Here is a 20389-nt window from a genome sequence, read left to right on the forward strand (position 1 = left end):
TTTCTAGTTCTTATTCTTGTTTATTTCCTCTTATCTCCATGGGGAAGTGGAACAGAATTCTTCCTCCGTAAGCCATGCGTGTTGTAAGAGGCAACTAAAATGCCGGGAGCAAGGGGCTAGTAACCCCTTCTCCTGTATATATTACTAAATTTAAAAAGAGAAACTTTCGTTTTTCCTTTTGGGCCACCCCGCCTCGGTGGGATACGGCCGGTGTGTTCAGGTACATCTTGAAAGAAAGAATATATAATATATATATACACACCCCTCTGGGTTTTCTTCTATTTTCTCTCTAGTTCTTGTTCTTGTTTATCTCCTCTTATCTCCATGGGGAAGTGGAACAGAATTCTTCCTCCGTAAGCCATGCGTGTTGTAAGAGGCGACTAAAATGCCAGGAGGCAAGGGGCTAGTAACCTCTTCTCCTGTATATATTGCTAAATGTAAAAGGAGAAACTTTCGTTTTACCTTTTGGGCCACCCTGCCTTGTTGGGATACGGCCGGTCTGTTGAAAAAAAAAAAAAGTCTGTTGAGTATACCTGGTAAAGTGTATGGTAGAGTTATTATTGAAAGAATTAAGAGTAAGACGGAGAATAGGATAGCAGATGAACAAGGAGGCTTTAGGAAAGGTAGGGGGTGTGTGGACCAGGTGTTTACAGTGAAACATATAAGTGAACAGTATTTAGATAAGGCTAAAGAGGTCTTTGTGGCATTTATGGATTTGGAAAAGGCGTATGACAGGGTGGATAGGGGGGCAATGTGGCAGATGTTGCAGGTGTATGGTGTAGGAGGTAGGTTACTGAAAGCAGTGAAGAGTTTTTACGAGGATAGTGAGGCTCAAGTTAGAGTATGTAGGAAAGAGGGAAATTATTTCCCAGTAAAAGTAGGCCTTAGACAAGGATGTGTGATGTCACCGTGGTTGTTTAATATATTTATAGATGGGGTTGTAAGAGAAGTAAATGCGAGGGTCTTGGCAAGAGGCGTGGAGTTAAAAGATAAAGAATCACACATAAAGTGGGAGTTGTCACAGTTGCTCTTTGCTGATGACACTGTGCTCTTGGGAGATTCTGAAGAGAAGTTGCAGAGATTGGTGGATGAATTTGGTAGGGTGTGCAAAAGAAGAAAATTAAAAGTGAATACAGGAAAGAGTAAGGTTATGAGGATAACAAAAAGATTAGGTGATGAAAGATTGGATATCAGATTGGAGGGAGAGAGTATGGAGGAGGTGAATGTATTCAGATATTTGGGAGTGGACGTGTCAGCGGATGGGTCTATGAAAGATGAGGTGAATCATAGAATTGATGAGGGGAAAAGGGTGAGTGGTGCACTTAGGAGTCTGTGGAGACAAAGAACTTTGTCCTTGGAGGCAAAGAGGGGAATGTATGAGAGTATAGTTTTACCAACGCTCTTACATGGGTGTGAAGCATGGGTGATGAATGTTGCAGCGAGGAGAAGGCTGGAGGCAGTGGAGATGTCATGTCTGAGGGCAATGTGTGGTGTGAATATAATGCAGAGAATTCGTAGTTTGGAAGTTAGGAGGAGGTGCGGGATTACCAAAACTGTTATCCAGAGGGCTGAGGAAGGGTTGTTGAGGTGGTTCGGACATGTAGAGAGAATGGAGCGAAACAGAGTGACTTCAAGAGTGTATCAGTCTGTAGTGGAAGGAAGGCGGGGTAGGGGTCGGCCTAGGAAAGGTTGGAGGGAGGGGGTAAAGGAGGTTTTGTGTGCGAGGGGCTTGGACTTCCAGCAGGCATGCGTGAGCGTGTTTGATAGGAGTGAATGGAGACAAATGGTTTTTAATACTTGACATGCTGTTGGAGTGTGAGCAAAGTAACATTTATGAAGGGGTTCAGGGAAACCGGCAGGCCGGACTTGAGTCCTGGAGATGGGAAGTACAGTGCCTGCACTCTGAAGGAGGGGTGTTAATGTTGCAGTTTAAAAACTGTAGTGTAAAGCACCCTTCTGGCAAGACAGTGATGGAGTGAATGATGGTGAAAGTTTTTCTTTTTCGGGCCACCCTGCCTTGGTGGGAATTATTATTATTATTATAATCAAAAAGAAGCGCTAAGCCACAAGGGCTATACAGCGCTGCAGGGTAGGGAAGGAAGCGAGGGTATTGGGTGGCAGAAGGGGGGAGGGATGATCAGTAGGTTACAGAAAACAGCGGGGCAGGGGATAGTGCGGGGGTAGAGGGTAGCAAGAGATTGAGGTAGAAAGGGCTGAAGGTATCAGAGTTTGTGAAGTAAGTCAGTTGTTGTCAAAAAGTCAATGAGAGAGTCCGGATGAAAGGTGGGTCCATCAGCGAGAAGGGAAGGTAAAGAGAGAGCAGCGGAGCGAAGACGACGACGGAGGTAAATTCTGCGTGCTCGTTGATAAAGTGGGCAGTCTAACAGAATGTGGCTGACTGATAATGGAACCTGACAATTCTCACAGAGAGGAGCAGGGCGCCTCTCCATGAGATATCCATGAGTAAGACGAGTATGGCCAATGCGAAGACGGGAGAGAGTAGTCTCCCAGCCTCGACACTGGTGACAAGAAGATGGCCAGTAATCTATACTCGGTTTAATAGATTGAAGTTTGTTACCGAGCAAAGTAGACCAACGTTGTTGCCAACAGGTGTGAAGGTGGGTAGTTATTGCAGCAAAATAGTCCGTAAATGGAATACCTCTATATGAAACTGGTAGGTCATGTACTGCTGACCGCGCAGCAGTGTCTGCCTGTTCATTGCCCTGTACGTCAACATGACCAGGGACCCAACAAAAAACAATATCTTTATGCTTGGTAAAGATGCGGCGTAGCCAAAGTTGGATACGGAGGACTAAGGGGTGAGGTGTATCAAATTTCTGTATAGCCTGTAAAGCACTAAGGGAGTCTGAGACAACCACAAATGATGACACAGGCATAGATGCAATACGGATAAGTGCTGCAAGAATGGCATACAATTCAGCAGTAAAAATACTAGCCGAAGATAGTAAATGCCCTCGTACGACGCTGTCCGGAAACACTGCTGCGAATCCTACGCCGTCAGAAGACTTAGAGCCATCTGTGTACACTGCAATGGCATGAGAATGAGAGTGGAAGTGGTCAAGAAAAAGAGAGCGGGAAGCGACCGTAGACAGTTGGGCTTTCGAGCAAGGGAGAGAGAAAGAACAGACTCGAACAGCTGGAACTTCCCAGGGGGGTAGGGAAAAGTGAGATGCTACATGAACATAGAAAGGTGGTAATTGAAGAGAAGACAAGAGCGAATGAAGGCGAAGAGAGAAGGGACGGAGTAAACAGGGGCGGCGAACAAATAAAGAATGTCTACTAATATCAGTGACCATTCTATAAATGGAAGGATTGCGGAGATCATGAGAGCGTACATAGTAGCGAAGGCAATGGGCATCACGGCGATCGGATAAGGATGGAACGTTCGCTTCTGCATAGAGGCTCTCAACAGGGGAAGAGCGAAAAGCACCAAGGCATAAACGTAATCCTTGGTGATGAATGGGGTTAAGGCTAGAGAGAGTAGCAGGAGATGCCGCTGAATAGATCTGGTCACCATAATCAAGTTTCGATAAAATGAGGGTGGAATGTAGGCGAAGGAGGGTTCGACGATCAGCTCCCCATGAAAGATGAGCAAGGGTTTTAAGAAGGTTCAGCCGGCTGTGACAAGTTGCCTTCAGAGAGGTAATGTGAGGTTTCCAGGATAACCTACGGTCAAAGAGGAGGCCCAGAAACTTGACTGTATCACGTTCAGGGATACGGGAGCCATAGAGGTACAAAGGATGATCGGAGATGACAGAGCGTCTAGTGAAAGTAATTTGGTGGGTTTTAGTGCTGGAAAATTTAAACCCATGTGTGGTGGCCCAATTGGAAACACGGTCGACCGCATGCTGGAGAGAAACTGTAATGAGGTGACAGTCAGCGCCTGCACAGGCAATAGCGAAGTCATCAACATAGAGTGATGACCAAATATTTGATGGAAGACTAGAGGCCAAATCATTAATAGCAAGGAGAAAAAGTGTTGTGCTCAGAACACATCCCTGGGGGACACCTTCAGCTTGGATAAAGTCCGGGGAGAGCACATTATTAACCCGAACACGGAAATGTCTGTCAGTTAAAAAGTTCTTAAGGAAGGATGGTAGATTGCCTCGGAGGCCTAAGGAGTGGGCTTGGGCCAAAATATTATACCTCCAAGTTGTGTCATATGCCTTCTCAAGGTCAAAAAATATGGCAATAACTGAGTGGTTATTCGCAAAGGCATTACGAACATACGTATCCAAGCGTAGTAAGGGGTCTATGGTAGAACGTCCCTTACGAAAGCCATATTGACGAGTGGAGAGACTGTTGTGTGTCTCTAAATACCACACTAAACGTCTATTTACCAGGCGTTCCATCACTTTGCAAACTGCACTGGTAAGAGCAATGGGACGATAGTGGGAGGCTTCATGTCCCGTAGTGCCTGGTTTGCGGAAAGGGAGAACAATGGCAGATTTCCACAGCTGTGGAAGAACTCCTTGTGACCAAATAAGATTGAAAAGGCGTAATAGGACTGCAAGGGCTGACTGATGTAAATGTTGTAGCATACGAATATGAATGTCGTCGGGCCCAGCTGCCGATGATCGGCAAGCTGAGAGTGTTGCCTCCAGTTCTTGAAGTGTAAAAGGCACATTATACTGTTCTTCTCTGAGAGAAGAAAAGTCCAAGGGTGCTAACTCTCTGGCAGACTTTGAGGAAAGAAACGAGGGGCATAGATGGAGCCCCTGAGAAATACGGACCAGATGATTGCCAATTTCATTGGCAACATCTAGTGGGTTTGCTATATCAACACCGGCAACCCGCAGAACAGGAGCCGGGTCAGGAGAATATTTACCACTCAGTTTTCGTACTTTTTTCCAGACTGCACTCATAGAGGAAGCAGAGGTGATGGTGGAGACATAATCTCGCCAGCAAGTGCGTTTAGCATCACGGATGACACGGCGAGCGATCGCACGCTTCTGCTTAAAATCAAGAAGTCTCTCCGTGGTTCTATTGTACCGGTACCTGCCCCATGCAGCGCGTTTCAAACGTACTGCACGAGCACAAGCAGGAGACCACCAAGGCACGCATTTCTGAGAATGCCTGCCCGAAGTTTGGGGTATAGAATGAGAAGCTGCGGTTAAAACGGAGGACGAGAAGAGGTGTAAAAGCTCATCAATGGAGGACGAAGAAGGAACCTCACTAAAAACAGTTAGTTGTGAGTAAAGGTTCCAATTTGCCTGATCAAATTGCCAGCGTGGGATACGAAGAGGTGGTGAATATGAAGGGGAAGTAAGAATGATTGGGAAATGATCGCTGTCATGTAAATCCGGGAGAACAGACCAGGTGAAGTCTAATGCGGCGGAGGAAGAGCAGACTGAGAGATCGATGCAAGAGAGAGTGTGAGTCCGAGGATCAAAATGGGTGTGAGTACCTGTATTTAAAACATGGAGGGGGTGGGTGGCAAGAAAAGTCTCTAACTGAATGCCACGGGAATCACAGTGAGACCCCCCCCCCCCCCAGAGGAAATGATGGGCATTAAAATCGCCAAGTAACAGAATCGGTGGTGGTAATGACGAAACAAGAAAGGCAATATCCGGAATAGATAATGCCCGAGAAGGAGAGAGATATAAAGAACAGAGCGTATACCACCTATGCAAGTGGATACGGGCTGCTGTGTAATGCAGCGAAGTACGAACAAATAGCTGATGGTACGGAATATCAGTGCGTAGAAGAAGGGCACTTTCATTAAAGGTCCCATCAGGAAAAGGATCTGAAGAATACAATAAATTATAGCCTGAGATGGGAGAGATAACAGCAGAGTGTAATTTTGGTTCCTGTAAGCAAACACCAACAGGGGAAAACTGGGAGAGTAACATCTGAAGCTCACCCCGATTACCCCTGAGGCCGCGTATATTCCACTGTAAATAGGCCATGATTGGCAATGATAAAGATACTTGAAATCCGCAGGTAAGGGTTCCTACGGACTAGAGGGGTTAGAAAAGTCCACATGCGGAGGCAGCGGAAAACGTTCAAGCAGCGAAGGAACGGTGCGCTGTGAAGAAAGGAGTTGCGCAGATGGAGGAGAGGAGAGAGAAGGAACAGAGGGTGGATCAGTGTCCATTGATGGTTTGGTCTCTGCAATATATTCAGAGATTGCTTCAAGTGTTTCGGAATTCAGAGACGTCGTATGGGAGACAATATTGGAGATGGTAGGGGGAGGATGAGTAAAGATTGGAACTGTAATGGACTGTACCAAGGTAGGGGGGGGGGGGGGGTCGAAAGGCTGGAGGGAACTGGAGAAGAAGCGTGGAAGGGGACAGAAGAGGCAGAAACCTGGGAGGTGGCAGAAGAGGAAGAAACTTGGGAGGGAACAGGGGAGGTAGGTATAGTACGAGGAGGAGGGTGAACCTCTACACTTGTAACAGAGCCAGTGAGAGGGGAAGAACCCAGGTACAGAGACAGGGTAGGTAAAATGAGGAGGTGGAAGAAGGGAAGGAGGGGTTAAAGGACCTTTTTTTGACTTCTGAGAAGTAGAGGGACGATTGGGAGGAGGTGTCGTACGAGGTCTCGTCGATACTGAGGCTTGTGAGGGAGAACACGAAGAAGCGAGAACAGACTGAGGCGTTGAAGTAGGGACGTCTGAGCCTAGGACAGCAAAAGAATTAGATACAGGAGTGACTATGGGAGAGGTAACCACAGAGGAGGCTGCAGAAGATGGGACCCCAGAAGTGGGGGGACGTTTTGAAACACGGGAATAAGAAACACGAGGTAGTCTCCCTTGGAGGCGGAGATGAGAAACTGCCATGGCATAAGGGAGACCTTCTGCCTCTTTGAGGTAACGGATTTCCCGCTCATTTAAGTAGACTTGGCAACGGCGAGAGTACGAAGGGTGAGCCTCATGACAATTAAGGCAAGAGGGAGGTCGATTGCAAGACGTATTAGAATGGTCATCGGCACCACAGACTGGGCATTCGGCTATGGATCTGCAATATTTCGCTGGATGGCCAAATCGCCAGCAATTTCTACACTGTTGCGGTGTAGGGATCACCTTTCGAACTTGTAACCGATGTCCTGCTACATAAACTGAGGATGGGAGTTCACGGCTGTCAAAAGTTAAACGAGCCACATTGCTAGGGTATCGTCTCCGCCCGCGGGCAGGAAGAACATAAGTGTCTACCTTGAGGATTGGGAGATCTTGGAGTTCCAGCTGTTCAAGAATGTCATTGCCACATGTCTGGAAATTTTGTTGAACTATGGTATGGGGCAGAATGACGGTACCACTACAAGAATTGAGGGAATGATGTTTTTCAATAGTGACAGGAACAGTATCTATATGGGAAAGAAGAGAAAGATCATGAGCTTGGGTAGCATTCTGTACAGTGATGATGCGCGTACCGCTCTTAAGAGCATGAAAAGAAATATCTTTACCAACATGGCGTAGGAGTGCCTTGCCAATACTGTGGTCGGAAAGATAGGCGGTAGAGGAAGTCGGTCGTAAAGTGAAGAATTTAGTCCATTGTGCAGTCTGAAACTGAGCGTGGAAAGGGAGTGCAGGACGTGTCGATCTTTTCTGAGAAGAACGAGAAGGTGGAGAAGTATCATCAGCAGGTAATTGTCGTTGGCGTTTAGGCGTGGGACCAGAGTTGGTCCGACGTGGAATGGGCCGGCGATTCGAAAATTGCCGCACCGTAGAGGGAGAGGCCGGAAGCATAGTCAAAGGAGAGCGGAGGTCAGATAAATCAAAGGAGTCAGTCGAGACCTCAGTACCTGAAGCGGGTGAGGAAACAGCACCGGCAAGAGGTACAGAGGCATGAGGAGTGTCCGAAGAGTGGTCCAAAGACGAGGCGGGGTCAGAACGGGGTGCGGTATCAAGAAGGGGCCCGGGGGTACCAGGTTCATGGATTGGGTTCTCCATGGTTAGGTTACTTCTTTCTTTTTGTTTTTAAGAAAAAAAAAGAAAGAAAAGAAAATAAAAATAAAAAAAAGAATAAAAAAAAGGGGGGGACCGGGGAGGGATAGTTCCTAGGAGGAATGAAAGGGCCAGAAATCTCCCTCCGCGCCCAAGAGGACCTCAGCACCGCAAGTAGCGTAGATGCAGCATGGAACCCGTGCCATACCCTACCCATCATGCCAGTAAACCAGCAATCCGGGATAGCAACCTCACATCTGCCGAGCTACCTCGGTGGACAAAAGAGAGGGCGGCCGGATATCCGCCACAAAGCATACCTCCTTCGGCCACCACCCCCGGAATCCGAAAGGTGGCTTCCAGAGATACACCCGTCGCCCGAAAGACACCCAAAGCCACTCTCCGGGATACCGGAGAGGGATCGGGACATCCCCAGGCGATCCAGATTCCACGGCAAACTACGCCACCGCCAAGAACCTCAACGGAATGGGATGGACCCCGGTACCCTTTCCCCTACCTAGGAACTAGCGTGCCTGTGGGAAAAATCCCAAAGGCCAAAAAGAGGAAGGGCAAAAGGGAGGGGTGGGGAGGAGGAGGAGGAAAGGGAAAAGGGGAGGATGGGATAGGGAAGGGGTGATTGGGGGGTAATTAGGTTCGGTCTGAGGAAGGAGACCGACAGGTCTAATTCCTCAGACTAAGAGCCTTTTCACCACAACAAGGAGCCCCCCTTGAAGAGGCTTTGTGTGTTTTATACTTTTTTGATAAATGCTGGTTATGAATGTCTAAATTTATTTGTCTATGAATTTTACTTCATCTTCTTTTCACTTCAGATTGTTTATATCTATATTGTAAAAATGGAAGAAAAAAAACTGATTGTGATGTGACAAGGGGTTTCATATTCATGCACTTCATGAGGAAATTAATCATAAGGTTTCATCTAGAAATAGAATCCATCTTTGCTAACTTCAATTCCTATTTTATATGCATTACAAAAGAATTTTGTGGACTCTGTAACCACCTTCTACAAAACCAAAATCTCATTTTTTACAACCAATACAATTCAGTGAAATTAACCTGCCGAATTTTTTTCAAAATGAATACTTTTTGAAATACTGAAGAAAATAATTTATTACCTATGTTGTTTGAGGAGTGTGCAGTCTCCACCCTCGTTAGTATTGAGATTATATATGTAAAAATATCCATCTGTTGATGCAACCACGACTCGAGGCTGCTTCTGAATCCTGGAAAAAAAAAAAAGGTATGTATGAAGGAGAATTAAAAAAAATATGATAATTTAAGATTGGCAATTCACCAATACAGTACACAAAAATGTGAAAAATCTAAATGCGTACAAAAGCAATTAAAACTAATTTGAAACCAATTCTCAAAGTCAAAATGATATTGTTGGTGATAACTAACAACCATCCCTTCCTTAGCTAGCAGCTGTCACCACATGTTTATTGTTAGTGATACCAACAATCATAGCAAAGACATTGACAAATAAGTGTAAAATACTAAAACAGCATTAGTAATTATACATTAATGAAAAATAAATACCTACTTAACTCTTCTCAAGGGAATACTTACATTGATTTTTTAGTTTAATTCAACATAAAAGATACAGATTCACCATAATTCTGTCAAAATATACTGATGACAGACAAGATAACAGAAACAAGTCATTGAAAGGTCTACTACATATTTCCACTTAATGCAGGAAAGGAGTGTCATAAAAATGCATATGTGCACCTAAAGCTTGTATACAGTACAAGGAAGATAATAAATTAAGTCCAACTATTATTAATATACATAATTCCTTAAAATATACATGTACAAACCACAAACTTATAAGCAATGGCTAACTTGTTGGGTTGATCTTAGGCAAGGTGCTAAATTAAGCATTACTGTAGAGTACAAGAGTGGAAGGGAAGGAAAACAGAGGGCGTGCAATTAGGTAGTGAGAAGGTCAGGATCTATGAGAAAGGAACTTTAGCTGGGAGTTATACTGCTTGTAGAGAGCTGTATGGATGGTATTCACTGTTAAATGTTTATTACTGAACAAATCTTTGGTGATTACACCTGATTTCTTGCCAGCATCAAACCACTTTTGAGTCTTGAGGACTGCTCTTCCTTATAACCTTCAAAACACTAACTTTTATCATTCATTGGAGCTTAGCAGCTTGTGTAAAATATTAGAAAAGTATTAAAGCCAGGGAGTGAAAAATGCATCACAGTCTCTTTGGCTTACCAAGCAGCAAAAGGCTACATAGTAACTATACCATTCTACCAGACAAGCAGTAGTAAATTTATGTTAAACAATCTCTGTCCAAAGACTTTTGATACAGTACTCCACAAGAAACTAAACCACAAACTGTAGGTACAAATCTAGGTGACAGGAAAGAGGAAAAAATGTACCTAATAGACAGATGGTAGTGTGACATAGTGAGGGATAAAATTTCACAGGCTCAAAGAATACCAGGTTGAGTCTACAAGGATCATTCCTAAGATTCGTACAGATTCTGATATACATTTCAATGTACCTAACAAAGGGAAGAGACTCTTAAATGTCTCATTTGCCAAGTATGCAGAACTAATGAAAAACAAACCGAGGACGACTGCAAGTAATTCACAAGATAAATAAGCTACAGGAATGAAGCAAATCATTATTTGACTTCAGTTTTAGTAAGTGTAAAGTAATGAAGATGAGGTAGGGAAAAAGTAATCATTAACAGAATATCACCTGGTAAAAAAAAAAAAAAACTTTAGGAACTCGAATACAAATTTTGGGGGATTTGCTTCACTTAAAATATTTTTCCAAGGCCTGGTCACAGACCGGGCCACGGGGGCGTTGATCCCCGGAACTCTCTCCAGGTAAACTCCAGGTAAACACAAACTGGACATCAGCCATATAGTCACATTAGTTACCAAAGGCAAGAACTGCCTTCCGGAACTAGAGTAAGGAATCCATCAAGGGGTACACATGTTAAATCAAGTCTTCAAAAATGTAGCATGAGAGTAAAGTTTACACAGTTGACCCACTAGTAGATCCAAGGGAAAGGACAATGGTAGTGATCCTTATTGCCCCAAGATGTCAACCCTGACCTTTAATGACAAAAGTTTTTCATTTAGGAAACCTAATTCTGCTGTGCTCTAAAAAGTTACTTAAATAAAAAAATGCACCTAATAATAAAAAGATCAATATTTTTTTTTTCCAACAAGTCGGCCGTCTCCCACCGAGGCAGGGTGACCCAAAAAAGAAAGAAAATCCCCAAAAAGAAAATACTTTCATCATCGTTCAACACTTTCACCACACTCACACATTATCACTGTTTTTGCAGAGGTGCTCAAAATACAACAGTTTAGAAGCATATACAGTGGACCCCCGCATAGCGAACGCCTTGCATAGCGAACAATCCGCATAGCGAACGCTTTGTTCGCTGAAATTTTGCCCCGCATAGTAGACAAAAACCCGCTCAGCGAACTTCGTCCGAGACGCGTCCAATGTGGGCCCTCAGCCAGCCTCACATGTGCCGCCCGTCCCATTGTTTACCAGCTAGCCTCCGCGGTAACATTCAAGCATACACTCGGAATATTTCGTATTATTACAGTGTTTTCGGTGCTGTTTCTGGAAAATAAGTGACCATGGGCCCCAAGAAAGCTTCTAGTGCCAACCCTGTGGTAAAAAGGGTGAGAATTAGTATGGAAATTAAGAAAGATTTTGAAGGGTTTGGGGCTAACCCTGAGAAGCCTATGCCAGTTGTGGAATCCATTGTGCCTACTTCAAAAATTAAGGAAATGTGTGCACAGTGGGTTGAACTGCAAACCTTTATGGATGAAAATCACCCTGACACAGCTGTTGCAAGCCGTGCTGGTGACTATTTCAATGACAATGTTATGGCCCATTTTAGGAAAGTCTTGAAGGAACGGGAGGTACAGAGCTCTATGGACAGATTTGTTGTGCGACAGAGGTCCAGTGACTCTCAAGCTGGTCCTAGTGGCATTAAAAGAAGAAGGGAAGTAACCCCAGAAAAGGACTTGCTACCTCAAGTCCTAATGGAAGGGGATTCCCCTTCTAAACAGTAAGAAGATAATGCTCTCCCCTCCTCCCATCCCATCAATCATCACCAGATCTTCAATAAAAGTAAGTGTCATGTAATTGTGCATGCCTTTTTCAGTTTGTGTGTACTAAAATTAACATTTTTTTGTGGTAAAAAAATTTTTTTTTCATACTTTTGGGTGTCTTGCACGGATTAATTTTATTTCCATTATTTCTTATGGGGAAAATTAATTCGCATAGCGAACATTTCGCATAACGACCAGCCCTCTTGCACTGTACGTATAAAGATACACAACATATCCCTCCAAACTGCCAATATCCCAAACCCCTCCTTTAACCCTTTGAGGGTTTTCGTCGTACTAGTACGTCTTACGCGTAGGGGTTTTTGACGTACTAGTACTCATAAATTCTAGCGGCCTCAAATCTAGTGGGAGAAAGCTGGTAGGCCTTCATATGAAAGAATGGGTCTATGTGGTCAGTGTGCACAGTCTAAAAAAAATCCTGCAGCACACAGTGCATAATGAGAAAAAAAAAACTTTGACCATTTTTTTTTAATAAATCAGCGACTTTGCAGTGTATTTTCGTATGGTATTTATTGTTGTATTCTAGTTTTCTTGGTCTCATTTTATAGAATGGAAGACATATTACTGAAATTGAGATGATTTTGACTGGTTTTACAATGAAAGGTGCCTTGAAATTGAGCTCAAAGTAGCAGAAATGTTCAATTTTTACCAAACTTCAAAAGTAAACAAATCGTGCCAAGCGTGCAATACACGTCAACTGGTGAGTCTAATATTCTTTCACAAGTGCACCAATAATATTTATACCATTTTTTACACTAATGCAGTAGTCTGCATAACAGTAAATCTTATATTTTTTGTGAGAATAAAAATTCAAAGTGGAAAGCAAAAGAATATAAGAGGGGCCTTGAGACGTGACTAATGACTAGAGGAAATGTCATTTTAGTGCCAGGAATGTCTTTCTTGTTTATTCTGAACCCTATTCCGAAATTGGCATCTTTTGAAATTTGTGTGAAATTGGCAAAATTGCTAAATTCTGACCACTGTCCTGGATAGTTGAATTTATAAATGGGTGGTTTCTTGCACTCATTCGATAGAAAAAATGGAGTTCTAGCGAAATATTCATGTTTTTTGTCGACTAGTACAGTGAAATTGGCCGAAAATGGGGCTCAAAGTGGGCAAAATCGCCGATGCGTAAACATGGCCGAGACCGCTAACTTTGCGAGAGCATAATTCCGTAAGTTTTCTATCAAATTTCAAACTTTTGGTGTCGTTATGATCGGGAAAAGATTCTCTATCTTTTCATAAGAGAAAATAATTTTTTTTTTTTTTAAATTTGGCCGACCCTGAGAACGAGTTTCGGAGAGGGCCTGTCGACCCTCAAAGGGTTAAAGTGCAGGCATTGTACTTCCCATTTCCAGGACTCAAGTCCGACTATATGAAAATAACTGGTTTCCCTGAATCCCTTCACTAAATATTACCCTGCTCACACTCCAACAGATCGTCAGGTCCAATAAAATTTCAAGGTCAGAAAATCCATCTACATAAAATTATATTGCTAACTCATTTTTATCTAGATCTACCAGAGAATTCATTTTGATTTTCAAGCTGAGCAGCATGCGTTATGAGAAAACAATACCGATGAACCTCATGTTACTAGAGGAACAAAGAGTCGGGGTAAAACCTGATCAAGACTGACACACATTGGAGGAGCCAGAATAAGAGGACATCAATGAAATCTGAAATACTAATTTAATGATATCAAAATTTATGCCAATACTGATACTCAACTTTGGGCTTATACCTAAAACATCAAAATCAGCTGATACTGATGCATTCCTAATCTTCACACCTAGATTTGCCCTGGCAATGTTAGAAACTACTTTTTCTCAGTTCAAGCACAACTAGGGAAGTACACACAATGACCATTAAACTACAAGATCTAGCATTTTATGGACAGTATGAAATACCGAACATCTATTAAAATTAACAAAGGCACAGGATACTAACGTGGCAATGGCACAGACATTACGAACACCCTGGAATGGCAGTGTGATAGTAGCAAATGCTCGACCCTGACTCAACATGTCAGTCACCGGTGCAGGCAGGTAGCTGGCCGAGGCAGTCACAGCTTTGCTCATCCAGCCCATCAATCCTTGCTGCTCTTCCACTACTACACGTTGCCTGTTGAAAAATTGACACATTTATAGCGCACAAGCTCTTAGCTTGGCAGGTTAATAAATATTACGGAAGTCATAATGAATGGTTGCCAATGAATTAACAGGTGAATGGACAGGGACTTGAACTGTGGTCCATGCATGCATAAGGTCCAATGCTGTATGCATTCAGCAATTGAGCTTACAATAAGATGATTTTACAACCAACACTTCTGTGGTTACAGCACTGGGCATGCTACAAGAATGAAATGTATATTCAGTGGCAGGTTAAGTGATGTGTACAGATACTGTACCTTAAAGTTGCTCATTACTTTTTTTTAACTGCATGGCAAGGCAAATTTCTGTACACAGTATACTGTGCCAGCATTCACAAAAAAAAATAACATTCAATATACAGTGGTCCCTCGCTTTTCGTAGTTCTCGGGAATCATAGATTTCGGAAATCATAGGAATATTTTCGTATAAACATGGGCTCGCTTTTCATAGGGTGACTCATGAGTAGTAGTTCGTCCGGGACGCGTACGCACGGTGTGAGCCAGGGCGGCAGCCAGTCTGGCATTGTTTACCAGTGAGCGAAGGTCCCCTCACGTGCTCCAGCGAAATATTTCATAATATTCCATTTATTTTAGTGCTTGCAAGTACTAAATAAGCTACCATGGCTCCAAAGAAAGCTCCTAGTGCCAAGCCTCTGGTAAAGAAGGTGAGAAATACGATTGAATTTAAGAAAAACATCATTGAACAATATGAAAGTGGTACAAGTGCGGCCGAACTGGCCAGGATGTATAAGAAACCCTACACAACCATATGTTCCATAGTGGCCAAGAAAAAGGAAATCAAGGATGCTGTTGTTGCAAAGGGGGTAACTATGCTGACAAAAATGAGATCACCAGTACTCGAAGAGGTTGAGAAGTTATTATTGGTGTGGATAAATGAGAAACAATTAGCAGGAGATACTCTTATGACTTCGATTATTTGTGAAAAGGCTAGGCAACTGCACAACGATCTGGTAAAGAAATTGCCTGAAAATAGTGGTGATGTGAGTGAATTTAAGGCCAGCAAAGGTTGGTTTGAGAGATTTAAGAACCGTACTGGCATACACAGCGTGGTAAGGCATGGTGAGGCTGCCAGTTCGGACCACAAGGCGGCTGAAAAATATGTGCATGAATCCAAGGAGAACATAGAGGCTGAAGACTGACAAGGTTGTTGCAAGCCATGTTGGCAACATGTACAGTGACAGTCTTGGCCCATTTTAGGGAAGTGTTAAAGAGACGCCAGAAACAGAACTCTCTCCACAGTTATTTTGCGAGACAGGACTCCAGTGACTCTCAAGGTGGTCCTAGTGGCATTAAGAAACAGAGAAGAGAAGTAACCCCAGAAAAGCAATTGGTACCTGAGGTGTTGCTGGAAGGGGATTTCCCTTCCAAACTGTAAACAATCCAATCTCTCTCCTCCTCCAGTCTCCCATACACTAAGAAGAATCTCCAATAAAGGTAAGTGTTATGCTGTTAATGTTTCATTCACCATTTCCCATTGTATTGTTTATGTACTACATCTATATTTCATGTAAAAAAATTTTTTGTTTTAATACTTCTGGGTGTCAGGAACGGATTAATTGTATTTACATTATTTCTTATGGGGAAAATTGATTTGCAAATCGTATATTTCGATAATAGTAGCAACTCCAGGAATGGATTAACTACGAAAAACAAGGGCCAACTGTACTATTCTGATAATTTCACAATACATGAAAAAATCTATTTTTTTTTTTTTTTTTTTTTTTTCAACAAGTCGGCCGTCTCCCACCGAGGCAGGGTGACCCAAAAAAGAAAGAAAATCCCCAAAAAGAAAATACTTTCATCATCATTCAACACTTTCACCACACTCGCACATTATCACTGTTTTTGCAGAGGTGCTCAGAATACAACAGTCTAGAAGCATACACATATAAAGATACACAACATATCCCTCCAAACTGCCAATATCCCAAACCCCTCTTATTTCTTATGGGGAAAATTGATTTGCAAATCGTATATTTCGATAATAGTAGCAACTCCAGGAATGGATTAACTACGAAAAACAAGGGCCAACTGTACTATTCTGATAATTTCACAATACATGAAAAAATCTATAATAGCACTAATAACAAAGAAAGATGCAATATTACCGTGTTACGTTTCTTCAGCAATAATCTTTACAGTTGCAGAGACCATGCACAGTGGAACCTCAGCATTAACTTAATTCATTCCAAAAAGTAAAAAAAATTTCATCACTCAACACTTTCACGATCACTCATACATTATCACTGTCTTTGCAGAGGCACTCAGATATGACAGTTTAGATGTCCCTCTAAACTGCCAATATCCTAAACCCCTCCTTTAACGTGCAGGCATTGTACTTCCCATTTCCAGGACTCAAGTCCGGCTAACTGGTTTCCCTGAATCCCTTCACAAAATACTACCCTGCTCATAATCCAACAGCTCATCAGGTCCCAAAAACCATACATCTCCATTCACTCCTATCCAACATGCTCACGCATGCTTGCTGGAAGTCCAAGCCCTTTGCCCACAAAAACCTTTACCCACTGCCTCCAACCTTTTCGGGGACGACCCTCACCCTGCCTTTCTTCCCCAACAGATTTATACTCTCTCCAAGTTGTTCCATTCCCTCTAAATGACCAAACCACCTCAACATCCCCTCTTCAGCCCTCTAATACTTTTAATGACTCCACACCTCCTCCTAATTCCCACACTACGAATTCTCTGCATAATATTTACACCACACATTGCCCTTAGACATGCCATCTCCACTGCCTCCAGCCACCTCCTCGCTGCAGTATTTTCAACCCATGCATCACACCCACATAAGAGTGTTGGTACCACTATACTCTCGTACACTCCCTTCTTTGCCTCCATGGATAACGTTTTTTGTCTCCACAGATACCTCAACGCACCACTCGTCTTTTTTCCTTAATCAATTATATGGTTTACCTCATCCTTCATAAACCCATCCACTGACAAGTCAACTCCCAAATATATGAAGACATTCACTTCTTCCATACTCCCTCTCTCCAATGTGATATCCAAATTTTCTTTATCTACATTGTTTGATATCCTCATCACCTTACTCTTATCTCTATTCATTTTCAACTTTCTACCTTTACACACCCTCTCAAACTCGTCCACTAACCTTTGCAACTTTTCTTTAGAATCCCCCAAAAGCACAGTTTTATCAGCAAAATGTAACTGTCACCTCCTATTTTGTATTTGATTTCCCATAATTGAATCCCACCCCTCTCCCCAACACCCTAGCATTTACTTCTTTTACAACCCCATCTATAAATAATATGTTTAACAACCATGGTGACATTACACATCCCTGTCTAAGACCTACTTTTACTGGGAAGTAATCTCCTTCTCTCCTACACACTCTAACCTGAGCCTCACTATACTCATAAAAACTCTTTACAGCATTTATTAGCTTACTACCTATTCCATACACTTGCAACATTTGCCACATTGCTCCCCTATCCACTCTTATTATATGCCTTTTCTAAATCCATCAATGCAATGAAAACTTCCCTACCTTTATCTAAATACTGTTCACATATATGCTAATTGAAACAATGACTTACGTATCTTTAATTTCTTCTAGCTTAAAGACATGAACTGTCTCTGTGTTAGATGATGAAATAAGAAAGAGGGAGTCTGGAGAGAATGCCAGACAGAAAATGGTTGCACATCGCTTCATTCCACGCCTCAGTTCATGCAATCTGACTCCATCTGTAACACTGAACACTCTTATCACTGTGCCCTTTTCAGAGGCTGTGGCAATCTGAAAGTAAAAATAGAAATGAATTAATAAAAAGATATACAAAAAATAATAAATCCCCATGTCCACTCCCAATTATACAAATACTGTGCAATTATTTCCTCCACATTCCCTTCCAAATGACATCCAATTTTTCACTGCCTAAACATTTGTTATTCATCACCTTGTTCTTCACTGTATTCACTTTTAATTTCCATTTACAAACCCTCCCAAACTCATCCACCAAAGTTTGCTAAATTTCTTCAGAATCTCACAAAAGAACTGTCATTGACAAAAGAGGAACTGCTGCAACTCTCACTTCCTATCAGAGCTCTTACCTTTTAATCTCTCACCTCTCCCCAATACCTAAGCATTTATTTTTTACAGTCTCATATGTTAGAGTACTATATATTAAATAACCAGTGACATTACATATCCCTGTAGAATGTGATGCCTACTTTTACTAGAAAATTGTATTCTCTCATACATACTTTAACTATATAAAGTCTACTGCTTTTAATACAGCCTCTCCTCACTTAACAACGAAGTTCTGTTTCCAAGACCACATCTATAAACGAATTCGTCACTAAGCAAGGAGCATACTATAATGGTAGTGGATTAATGTCAACCATCTTTGATATTGTTTTTATGTCACCTTTGCACCATTTATAAAAGTTTTAGTATATTTTTAAATGTTTACACAGCAGTATACTGTTTATTGTAATAAACACAATAGAGGAAATCAGCTCTAATATAAGTACATTATTTAGGTATGCATACTGGTCGGAGAGCCCGTCGTAAGCCCAAGTCGTCGGTAAACAAACATGCCGTTAAGTGAGGAGAGGCTGTAATGTACTGCTTATTTCATACAATTGCAGCATCAACCACACTGTTCCTTTATCCACCTTATCATATGACTTTCATAAATCTACAAATGAAATAAACACCTAGTAACCCCTTCTCTTGTATATAGTATTACTAAATGTAAAAGGAGAAACTTTCATTTTTCCTTTTGGGCCACCCCAGTTTGGTGGGATACGGCCAGTGTGTTGAAAGAAAGGAAAGATGTTTCGATACGAATATGTCTACACAACTTTTATGAAGGGACTCTGGGAAATAAGCTGGCCAGACTTGGGGTTCTGAAGGTGAGAAGGGTAACATTCCTAACCCTCCTTCAAAGGGTTGGGAATGTTGCAGTGGGAGGGTAATTCTGGCAAGACAGCAAATGAATGTATGGTTAATGTGTTGTCTTCTCTGGGTCACCTTGCCTACTTTCTCTTTCCCTAAAACTCGGTTAATAATTTTACAACACACATGACCTGGTATACAAGGAACTAACCAAGTTCTTTGCCAATCCTTAGGTACCTTCCCTTCATTCTTTCATACACCGAATGAGTACAACAATCACTCCAAAATCCCATCCCCACCAGCTTTTCACACTTCCATCTTAATCCCATTGGTTCCAACAGCTTTACCCCCTTTCCCTTCTACCCAGTGCCTCATGCACACCACACATTCAACACTGGCTCTTTCTTACATCTACTACATTATATCACCACCATTTTCCTTACACTATCAACATTTAACAATTCCACAAAATATTCTTGCCATATTTCCAGTATTATCCCTCCACTCCTTTCATTACCTCTCATTTATAAATGCCAAGTCTATTTGCTTCCCAGGTTTTATCAGCTTGCTAATCTCTCTAAAACTAACTTATTCTTAGCAAAATTTGCTGATAAAGACTTGCATTCTCTCATTGGCTCTTTTTTTTTTTTGCACCTCTTCAGCACTTATCAAATTTCTTATACTGTAGGCTTCTGTGCCCCTATCTTTTCTGGGCAAATACCTCCCTACTGTAAGAATTATTATCAGTGTTATTGAATAACAATTAATAAAAATAAAAATAACAACACACTAAGAAAACTCCTACCTTAGTGCCGGAGGCATTGAAGGCAATGGCAGCTAGGGGACTGTCATGTGCTGGAATCATTGTTTTTGCTTGCTGCAGAATGCATTCACATTATTAAACATAAAATACACAATGTATTTCTTTATAAATAAAAAATGAAATGCATAGCAATACAATGGGGAAAAACTTTTAAACTAGCACAAAGTTTAAAAGACAGCAGGGGGCTGTACTCTGCTAACTTTAACATTATACTTCTATGCTCTATCCATACATGCAGGATTTGTACACTGAATTTAATGAACAATAATTATCAGTAGTAAATATTACACAGCAAAATCTGGCAAGTAGAATAATTCTGACTCAAGATAACACAAGCTGCAGAGTTTATCCAATTAAATTAAAATACAATTATACACCTGACTTGATAATCCAAGCCAGATAAAAACAAAATCCAATTTTCTTCTCCAACTTTTGGGTTAGTTTAGTCATAAATTATTCCATTCAAGGAATAGC

At 42.0% G+C, this 20389-nt stretch overlaps 1 protein-coding gene across 3 annotated transcripts in view; it reads right to left on the minus strand.

Annotated features, from left to right (window-relative positions):
* The window catches only part of Atg18a (Autophagy-related 18a), an 82862-nt gene that overhangs the window by 43721 nt on the left and 18752 nt on the right, over window positions 1-20389 (minus strand). For all 3 annotated transcript variants that reach the window (XM_070082503.1, XM_070082502.1, XM_070082504.1), the window contains 4 exons: window positions 19898-19969; window positions 17789-17988; window positions 13991-14164; window positions 9037-9144 (listed from right to left, as the gene is read on the minus strand). In XM_070082503.1, the coding sequence (XP_069938604.1) occupies window positions 9037-9144; window positions 13991-14164; window positions 17789-17988; window positions 19898-19969 (554 nt within the window). The remainder of the gene's footprint in view (window positions 1-9036; window positions 9145-13990; window positions 14165-17788; window positions 17989-19897; window positions 19970-20389) is intronic.

This window comes from Cherax quadricarinatus, chromosome 7, assembly GCF_038502225.1.
Source record: "Cherax quadricarinatus isolate ZL_2023a chromosome 7, ASM3850222v1, whole genome shotgun sequence".
Classification (NCBI taxonomy): Eukaryota; Metazoa; Arthropoda; class Malacostraca; order Decapoda; family Parastacidae; genus Cherax; species Cherax quadricarinatus.